Here is a 9,964-nt window from a genome sequence, read left to right on the forward strand (position 1 = left end):
TATGTGTTTATTATTGTTTTTCGAAAGATCTATTACATCTTTCCTTCCATATAAACCAAATTTTTGTTATAGTTATTTCTATGTGGATTTTCTTTACCAATTCAGTCTTTACAAACATCTAAAAAGGTGGTGGATCTATCAAAATTTAAATCAACTGGGAAAGGCTTTGTAGCCCGTTCAATCTCCAAGCTTATTTAGTTATCAGTGCACTGCTAAGTTAAACTTATGAGCATTCCTAAAACCTAGACCTCCCTTACTAATGGGTTTACATAAACATGAACAGGATTTAGGATAATATCCTTTATAATTAGTTTCTTTTCCCCATCAAAAGTCCCTTTGTAAGGTATCAATTTTGTTTGTAATTTTTTAGGTAGAATAAAGCAGCTCATTTGTTTGTAATTTTTTAGGTAGAATAAAGCAGCTCATTTGATAACTGGCCCTACTTGCCAGAGTTGCCTTGTTAGTTTCAAACTCTTAAGTTTCAATAAAATTTTCTCTTCTTTCGTATTAAAAAAAAAAAAAAAAAATATTGTCTCGGTGTCTCCGCCCCAATTGAGGAAAATCCTGATCCGAGATTGACTACATTGGAAATAAGTAATTAGACTTTGTATTGTTTGTTTTAACGGTCTTCTCATTGATTATTTAAAAGAAATCACTGGTTAATTTCAGAGAAAATACAATAAAAACCAAGAGAAGTTGCAAAACTCATTCTTAGCTGGTACACAAATGAGTAAAAGAAACAACATTGTTAGTGTTTTAAAAATTCACCAGAGAAAAAAACAATCAAGAATAATTAACATGTCGTTGGATAAAGTCGCTCAAACTTAAGATATTACAATAACGCACAAAATTTGAATTACAGTCATGTTCTACTTTATTCCGATTGTTGTACTAAATATGAGGTAAACTGCAATTGGTTGGCTCTTCTGGGATGATTTTGACCTATTTAGGAACCCACTTATTATAAAACATTAACTTATTTGGGAAACTAGCCTCTGGAAGGGGTATTTCATAGGAAAATGGGGCTACAAGTGCTTGGAAATTTTATGAGTGGAAAATGAGATAATATTTGGCCCCAATGATAACAACGTGGATTCGACACTGGGATCCTCTTACAGAAGTCGGGTATTATAAGAAGCACAATGAGTGCATTTGTGGTGAAGCCAATGGAAGGGTGCATCCCCTTTCTTCTCGCAGTCATGGCACGGTATGTCCTGTAAAATCGGCATGTATCAGAATTAGTATCACCCATATTCTTAACCAAACTAAAATGTAAGTCCCAACTGTCTATAAAATAAAAATGTAAGAAAAGATGGTCAAGTACATACTTGAGTCATCTCAGAATATTCCTCTGGAAGTATTTCTTCAGCCAACAAATCGTCAATCATTTCGAAATAAACCTGTAAAAGCAACATGAGTTCAAGAAACTCAACATACAAGTACAACTTAAAATCCGTGTACCCTCATGCTCACCTTCATGTTCCCTAGTGACTTGCTACAGATTGGGCATGTATTGAGTACAAGTGTATTCCTACAACCAGCATCAGAATATAACATATTAAAGAAGTTCGGATGTCCATGAAATCTCTAGAAAAACACATCAACATGAAAACTTTTAAAGACCTGTATACCTTAAAACATTCTGAGTGCATCAAATGCCCACAAGCAAGAGCCTTCACGGGAGATCTTGACGTGAAGATGTACTCCTGGCAGATTGGGCAGTTGGACTCAAAAGATTTTTCTCTGCATATATGTGTCGAGAAAGAAGTTGATAAGCATGTGTTGCAATTCATGCAATGACAGTAGTCAATACCCAACCCCTTTCCAACTCGACATATGTTGCAAAAAGGACAGTGGTAAATCTCCCTGAAAACATGAAATAATCAGGTTACCGCCAAACAGAAAAGATCTATATTCACTGAACAATGACGAGATAATACAAATGAGATGAAAATTTGCCTTAATAATACAAACACTGAACTGACTAGTCTGTTTTATCACCTGTGATCATCGTACAATTTGCAGATTCCGCAGAAGTATTTGGCCATGGAGAATTCATCACAGGAAATGTTAGAGCAAGCGGGACCAATAGGTTGAACTTTCATACATTTCATGCACATCATCTCAGTTGTAGACTCCCTACAGATGCTCAAATCAGTAAGCCGGTAATGGAAATGACAATGAATTACAAGCTAGAGAATATGAATACGCTGGAAGGTAAAGAGGTAAGATTATGTATATACACATACCTGTCCATTGTATGGTCAAGCACAGACTCGTCATGGCAATGTATGCATGTAAAGAACTGATTGCAACAAGAGGCAAATAGCTTGCAATTCCTCTTGTAATGTTTGCAACCAAAAGTCCCTTTTGCTTCGTTTTGATAAGATGGATAATGACCAGGAATTTCTCCATTATTGCTTCCGCGTGCAACTTCTTGATGATGCTTTTGCTGGGAACTAGCCAAACTTCTTGTAATATCATGTGATATTCTTCTGATTTCCAACCCCGAATCTTCATGGCTCATGTTCAAAAGCTGCTTCTGGTCATGTCGAAGTGTCTCATCTTCGAGTGGAACTTTAGCTGGTTTCTCAACCTGGTCTTTGACAAATATTACTCCTTGAAAGCGCTTCTCATCTTCATTACTTGAACCATTAAACTCGCGGCCTTGGAAATTTTTTAACTTGCGATTCAAAGGTTTTGCCTTATCCTTTGTAGAAAGTCTAGCATTAACACCATTACAACCTCTTTCTCGAAAGATTGATACTCTACCAGGAAGGTTCATCCCTTCAAGGTCGTTGTAAGTTTCACTTGAAAGATAGTTCGCAACAATCTCCAGTGGATCTTCTGCTCTCAAAGGGAAGCCATTGAACAACTCCTCTTCTGTTGCACTCATGCCACTCTTGTCTATGCCATCCCACCATTCTGCCAACCATTCAGTAAACATTGTATTTTTTGTAGCCTTAAACAATATGGACAATATGCCGTGTTGTTCACCAGGTGACAACGACATCATAAGCCACGACAAAATTACTTGCAAATTTTCTGCTCTTGTCCTTCCTAGCATGCGCCCTATGATCTTTTCTTGTTCCTCGTACGAGAAGAACTCCAAAAATGATGATCAAACCTGAATCTCGTCGTGGAACACATGCTTCTCTAGAGCGATACGCATAGTTTTACACATATCGTGAAGCTTTGTGCACATACTGCGATAATAAAGGATCCGCTGTTGAGGTGTACCATCCAGAAAGCTTGGTGTTTCAGCAGGAAAGGAAACATGTAACTCACATATTTCATACAGAATATCAGTGACATTACTTAGGAGCTCCTTTTCCAATTTGTGGTCATTAGAACACGAAAAGCTTATGTTTTGCAATTTCCCCATAGCCTCCACAGCTGGGAACACAATCTCATCTTCGCTGTCACAATGGATTTTGTAAAGAAAGCGGAAAAGATGAAATCGCTGAAGGAATTCCGTAAGGAACTTAAGATTTAAATCCATCTTCCCTGACACAACTATAAGATATTCTATATCACTCTTCAGGGTCTTATGGAAGAGAAAAAAGAAGTCAATTGGTTTGAACTCTTGAGTAAGATCAGAATCGGCATCCTTATTCTGTAACGAAACTATAGAGTAAGGAGGTATGTTTCTTAGAGCCTGCGGGAATAATATCTGCAGATTCATTTCACTAGAGTACAATGTATTGTCACCTACATTTTTCTTGGCCATAGCAGTAAAATTTAGTTTTCCCTGAGCAGAATGAGACTTCTGGCGTTGATGAACTTCTAAATCCTCCATAAGGAAAGCACGCATGCTATTGAACATATAGTATAACTCATGTCTGAATTTTTTAATAGCTGTTTTACCTGAACATTCAATGCTGACCCACTCGTTCAAGAGAGAAGCAAAAGATACGTCACTTACAGATCCTGTTGCAGAAGAGGAAAGAAAAAAAAATCAGGACGCTGATGTTAAAAGTAATGGCAACTGCAAGATGAAACTTAGCTTATATAAAGACAACTCTCTTTATTGATGTTTAGAAAATCTCTCAAAACTAAACACAAGCTCTAATCTTGCTCATATGATCAACCACAACTTTGGTGATCATATATATATAGAACTATGAATTCCTTTTCCTAGTCCTATTACCTTATTACATGTCTTTCCTTTTCTTAGAACTAGATGACTTCTAATTCCCTTAGGATTACATCAATTTCCTAATCTTGTCCTAACCAACTTGTTAGTGACTTCTATGTTGAAGTTAATCCAACAAAAAGAACCCCAATCTTGCATCAAATATTTTTAATTCAAACATTTCAAAGCAAACCTGCTGACTTCATGCTGCAAGTTATAGCATTTGATTCGTCTTTGGTTAAATGGGTTGACAACCAGCTTATCACACATTTTAACAACCCAAGAGGCATCACTTGCAAGCTCTTATACAACAAGCTCTGCTGCATTTCATAATCACAGTGCTTGCGGATGAGAGGCAAAACCTGTTAAATATTAGGAATGAGTGAAATGTGATGTTGACTAATGCCAGCCAATTAAGATCTTGTTCATGAAGTTTTGGGAAATTGAATCACTCTTGTGATTTGCCAAGAGCTAACAACAACAAATTGGAATTTGTAGCTTTACTGCCACTAAATAAACCTGACACTGCCAGAGATAAAAGCATAAAAAACTAGGATCTGACATGTGAAATCCAGATAAATTGTTTGGTTCAGATGCCTAACAAAAAGTTTAAGAATTCTAATGATTTGAATTAGCTTTCTTCCGTATAGGTCTCTTTTTAAAGAAGTGAAAGATATTGTACCTCAGATTCTTGAAAAGCAAAGTGCACACTGATCCCCTCTATGAAAGAGACCAATTGCGACCCCAACTTCTCCAAATGGCTGGAGGATAACGTAATATTTTGTGCACTGAAATTCTGTAGAGCTTGAAAGAGACCTTCAATCTGTGAGTCATCTGGAAACCTTCCATACGAGAAAGATGAGGGCTCATCCACAAGTTCATTTAATACTGAGAAGAATACTTTCTCCAAGGCAGCACTGAGATAGCAAATTTGTCCTTGTGAATAAAAACCAAAATTAAACGTGAGAAAGAACAGAAAAGCGAATCTTTAGTATACCTGTAGAATACGAGGACATCTACAAAGAACTTTAACCGGCTACATATTGAAGATAAATGTGAATAAGTCCTGGATCCTCTTGTATCTTGTAGGTCCTCTAGAATTTTGTTCAAATCCTTACTGATAACACCATGCCAAACATGAAGAACATCAATAGGATGACATTTAGCAGTATGTTCGGTATGATCTGATTTTATTCCACTGCAGACCTTCCCAGGTAAGTTCTTGCCAGACAAGTATGCCTTTAGAAACTCCTTCAAGCATAATGCTTCATTAGAGCTTAAAACCAAATTTCCACTTTCAGGGATGCTGGAGGCTTTGGAAGTTGGTTGTCTTTTCTTAACGAGCCAGGATATCAGAACCTTCACAAAAGAAACAATTGTTTTTACCAATAGCTATGCCAACTTAAAACTACAGTTAAGAAGTTACTGGCATACCTTTTGTAATAGATTCTCTTTTGGAATAACTGCTTTAATGCAAAGCGCAAAATCGTCCTGTTCAGTTTTAGGAAGACAGGATGCCATCCATGGTAACATATCTTCCAACAACGTTATAGGTACACTGTAAATAAACTTCCTAACAAGTGAAGCCTGTTCTTCCAAGGAGAACTGAATCAGCAAAGGAAAAACCTGCACAACAAATCCGGGTCATAGGGGAGAAATTTAACTCTTATCATTTTCACTTCCACATCAATACAAATATAAAGTACAAAGCAAAAGAAGAGAAAAGAGCACATAATAACATAACTAACGAAAAGAATAACAAATGTGTGAATCCCAATTGAAAACATGAACGAAGGAAAGATACTGAATCCTGTGTCAGTATAGATATGGAAATTCTCCGACCAAGAATTCTAAATCTGAAATACCTGAACAAAAGTAAGGTTTTTTACCTGTTCTTCTTCTTTGAGCATATGCTGGCAAATGAAGGACTGCAATGAGTAAACACGGTTCACCAGTTCTTGAAGTGGTAGTGAAAAATTTCCATCAGCCTCCAACAATGAACTGAACCACCAGAATACTGATTCAAAAAGATCATATATGGTTCTATGTTCAAGATAATATGAACATTCAATGTTTTTTACACGTTCGTCCAAGGCTTTAAAGATAACCTGCAAAAGCAATTACAATTAAAATACAGGATTGTATCCAGAGAAAAATAGGACTGTAAACCAACTGGGTAATAAGACCTCCCCTTCAAAAACTTGCTCTATCGGTAAGGAACACCGAGTCGCGCAATAAGATAGATTCTGACAGAAATACCTATCTACCAGAGAGAACTACAAGTTCCTACTGGAGAATCACAAGCCACCAAAAAAAAAAAACTTTAATTCCAATGGAGGCTCTAGGAGATAACTACATCTCCATTTTGATTAACCCAAGAAAATCACTAAAAACAAACTAAGCTACTGACATGATCTAGTACATCCTCACAGCAGAATATATTCATTCAATTTGGAAGCTAACATTTACTAAAATTCAGCTCAAAAAGATAATAAATGAAAAGGCTAAGTTATGGAGAAGAGTACACTCACCTCATTCTCAGCAGCTGAGTGATACTTATAAACAAGTTGAAGATATCGAAACCGATAAAGAAGATCAAGAATCAAATCACGTCCAGGAAACCCATTAATCTCCAAGAAAGACAAAGTAATTCGATGAAGCTCTTCAAGTTCAGCCCTAAAAGCTTTATGAAAAGATACAAAAATGAGAGTCGGAGCATCCATAACCCTAACAGTACCAATTGTACTACTATTAGTGCTTCCCCCAACCTCAACCTTATCTAACAATGGACAGTTGGACACTCTTCAGAGGAAAATTCATCACCACCACCACAGCACCACCAATAACAACCACCAAACCCTAGAAATTCCCCATTTTGTTCCATTTATCTCGTTCGATGAGAAACAAAACAGCTTCGAATTTATCTCTCGCTTTCAGAATCTCTTCTACTTCTACTTCCATTTTATAGACTAATTTTTTAATAGCTTTTTATTTAGGTTTTCTTGACTCGTGAATTTCAGTCTAACTTCTAACCCAGGTCATAACTGGACCAATGGTGATCATCATCTAATTTTGTTTGAGTTTCCATTTTCTTTTCTATCTTTATTTTGCAATATTCTTTTCAAATTTCTCGTTACATATGAATTTTTAAATTCTTATAGCTTATCGATTTCCCGCATTTATTTTGTCTTTTCCCGCGCTGATTTGTCGCTTAAGGTTTTCTGAAAGACATTTTTCATGCCGTGTGTGCCTTGTCAGCTGGTGACGGTATTGCCAAACAGTCCTAATAGGGTGCCCGCCTGTAGCATTTTTAGGACGGCACAGGAACCTTCCCGTCCCATGAAACCGTAGCGGTACCATCCCGGAACCGCGGTCGGATGGGACAGGTACAAATACCAAAAACGGGTACCGTGCCTAAAGTAGGTACAAGTAGTTCTAGGCTATTTCCGTCCCGTAGTACCGAGGATTTTTATTCATACTTCTTTTAGGTGCAACACTATTTTTGGACTGTTTTGGGAGCTTCATATACCTTTCCTTCATGGAAGATGAACAACGCAGGCTACAAATTATGATCCTTCTGCATGAACTTTGGTGTAGTATATATGCATGTCTTCTGGTTAATTAAACTTTTCTTGTACTGATTGATATTCAAGATCATGTCTCAGGTAACGCACACAACTTTCCTCCTCACTCACGTTTGCTTCTTGTTTTACCATGTGGTGTCAATTATGACGCTTCGCCGACTACGGCATTCTATTGCTGACCTACCAGACTCAATTCGACGGGTTACAGAGCCTGTTTGGATTCTAGCTCTTTCTTATTTCATAGCATATCTCGAGATTGTAGCCATCGCCAGTGTACGTGGTTGCTTAAGTATCCTTTTACCATTGTTACTTTGTTTCTTGTGAATATTAGTATTTTGTTAATGTAGCTTTTCAATGCCTTCGTTGTCTCCAGCTAACTAATTTTAGTGTTTCTTTTTCAAAATATGTGCAGTTCCCGTACTATGAGTTTGTCAATCGGGCGTCAATGTACAAAGTGGGATGCTTGTCTTACGCAATTTATTTCTTCGCAAGCTTTCCAATGTTTTCGAGGTAAAATGTGAATTCAAATTCTTACAATGCGTTCAATTTCTAGCTTATTAGGAAAAAATGTATTCTTTTTTAACATATGGTACAGGTAAAGAACTGGTCCCGTCCCGTCCCTTAACGAGTTAAACAGATACAAGTCCCGTCCCGTATTACACGGGTACAGATACAAGTACCGGCCATATGGAGGTACAGGTACTGAGCTAGGAAAAAACCCCCGTACCGTCCCGTCCCATGTGCAGCCCTAAGCATTTTACGTGCTCCCATGAATGATGAAGCGTGCATCCAGAATTCCAGATACCCTTACCTCGATGGTTGAACAACAAGGTCCGGGCGTAGTAGACTGTAGAGATGACAATACTTGGCTTGAATTTTATCATTTTTTTATTGTCAAAAGCTCTAATTTGTTTCATTTACACCTCCTCTTCAGCCATTGGATGACTACCTAGTATGCAAACCATGATTGGAAAATCTAAGGGTTACTGTTTGTAACAACTTGTCGATGTGGAGTATGGTGTTGTTTATTTAGGCTACTTGATCTTGACTTTCAGGACTTGGCGTGTGTGATTTGGAGTAAGGCACGAGGTAGCTCTGAGCATAACCGTGGAGTGGTTCAAGTCCTCATTCGGTGGTTGGTTTGGTAGGACGTATATATTCTGGGAGACCAGATGCATGAACAACTAGATCAGCAAATTAGGTGGGTGGGTGGGGCTCTGTTTTTCTATTCTAGTCACTCAGCGCTGGCGCTATGTCAGTCCCATTTGGCCTTTGGAGCATTTTTAACATATACTACTCGTACAATTTTGTTGCAAAGCCGAGTCATACATAGCAAGAGTTATATATATACTACCTGCTCCATCTTCTACGTGATTGTGCGACTCCGTAGACTAATTCAATCAAGGAGAGTGTACGTGCGTTGCACACATGCAAATGTTTCCGGGTCATATACATAGGCAAGAGTTGTATTATACACTACATGTTCTATCTTCTATCTGATTGTGCCATGGAAATGTTTTTCGTAGACTAATTTAAACAAGGAGAGTGAAGTGCGTTGCACACATGCAAATGCTAGTTCATCGGTATACAGAAGGGGAGAGATTTTCTAATGGCATCCGTTGGATAGGCGTCTTGCAAGGGACGACTATAGAACATGCCTTGGAATGTTGTAACTTGGAAGCCTATTTAGAATCACAGGACTTTCATCTTCTACTTTTTGCCTGGAAGTCGGAACTTGGACACCACAAGACTTGCACTTATTATTAAATTACCGGTATCGAAATGGATAGAAATAAAATTGAGACAAAACATTAATCTACATTTATGTTTACATTTAAATGTAGTGTATAATACAATTGAGATATTATACACTACATCTCAATCTACATGAATTACTTATTATTATTATTAACGTGATTTAGCCAACTTAATCTACATTTATGGTCAAAATTCTAAAGGTTGAAATATTTTTGATCCCGAGAATTTCATGATTCAGGAATGATTACATTTAAATAAAAATTCATGTCTATAGAAAGATAGGAAATAAACTACTAATCAAGGGCAAGGACAATGGGATGGGCAAATGAGCAGATTTGCCCATTGCCACTCCACGGTAGGATTACCAAATCAAGAAAATGGATGGCCAACGTTCAAATTTGGGAGTTTGCTCATCCAGTCTCGAATTGAACCGAAAATCTCAACAAGAGACAAGAGGTCCAAATTGGGATGGTCGTCCTATCTTACA

At 37.5% G+C, this 9,964-nt stretch overlaps 1 protein-coding gene and 1 pseudogene across 1 annotated transcript; both read right to left on the reverse strand.

Moving 5' to 3' along the window:
- Positions 1 to 780: 780 nt before the first annotated feature.
- LOC113274051 lies at positions 781 to 3,085 on the reverse strand (annotated as a pseudogene).
- Positions 3,086 to 3,092: 7 nt separating this feature from the next.
- LOC113274050 (zinc finger protein BRUTUS-like At1g18910) lies at positions 3,093 to 6,918 on the reverse strand. The gene is made up of 7 exons (XM_026523582.1): positions 6,667 to 6,918; positions 6,025 to 6,243; positions 5,570 to 5,761; positions 5,133 to 5,494; positions 4,818 to 5,052; positions 4,329 to 4,497; positions 3,093 to 3,930 (listed from the first exon to the last, which is right to left on the reverse strand). Exons 1-7 carry the CDS (start codon positions 6,856 to 6,858, stop codon positions 3,122 to 3,124), a joined length of 2,178 nt encoding a protein of 725 aa, XP_026379367.1. The 5' UTR covers positions 6,859 to 6,918; the 3' UTR covers positions 3,093 to 3,121.
- Positions 6,919 to 9,964: the final 3,046 nt, after the last annotated feature.

The sequence above is a fragment of the Papaver somniferum genome, chromosome 4 (assembly GCF_003573695.1).
Source record: "Papaver somniferum cultivar HN1 chromosome 4, ASM357369v1, whole genome shotgun sequence".
Lineage (NCBI taxonomy): Eukaryota > Viridiplantae > Streptophyta > Magnoliopsida > Ranunculales > Papaveraceae > Papaver > Papaver somniferum.

What these genes read in the sequence shown, in the direction of transcription:
- LOC113274050 (XM_026523582.1), bottom strand. Translation starts at nt 6,858, where the DNA reads ATGGATGCTCCGACTCTCATTTTTGTATCTTTTCATAAAGCTTTTAGG. An exon ending in AAGAGAATCTATTACAAAAG is followed by an intron (nt 5,495 to 5,569) that starts GTATGCCAGTAA and finishes TCTTTTGTGAAG; the next exon opens with GTTCTGATATCCTGGCTCGT. An exon ending in TTGCTTTTCAAGAATCTGAG is followed by an intron (nt 4,498 to 4,817) that starts GTACAATATCTT and finishes AATATTTAACAG; the next exon opens with GTTTTGCCTCTCATCCGCAA.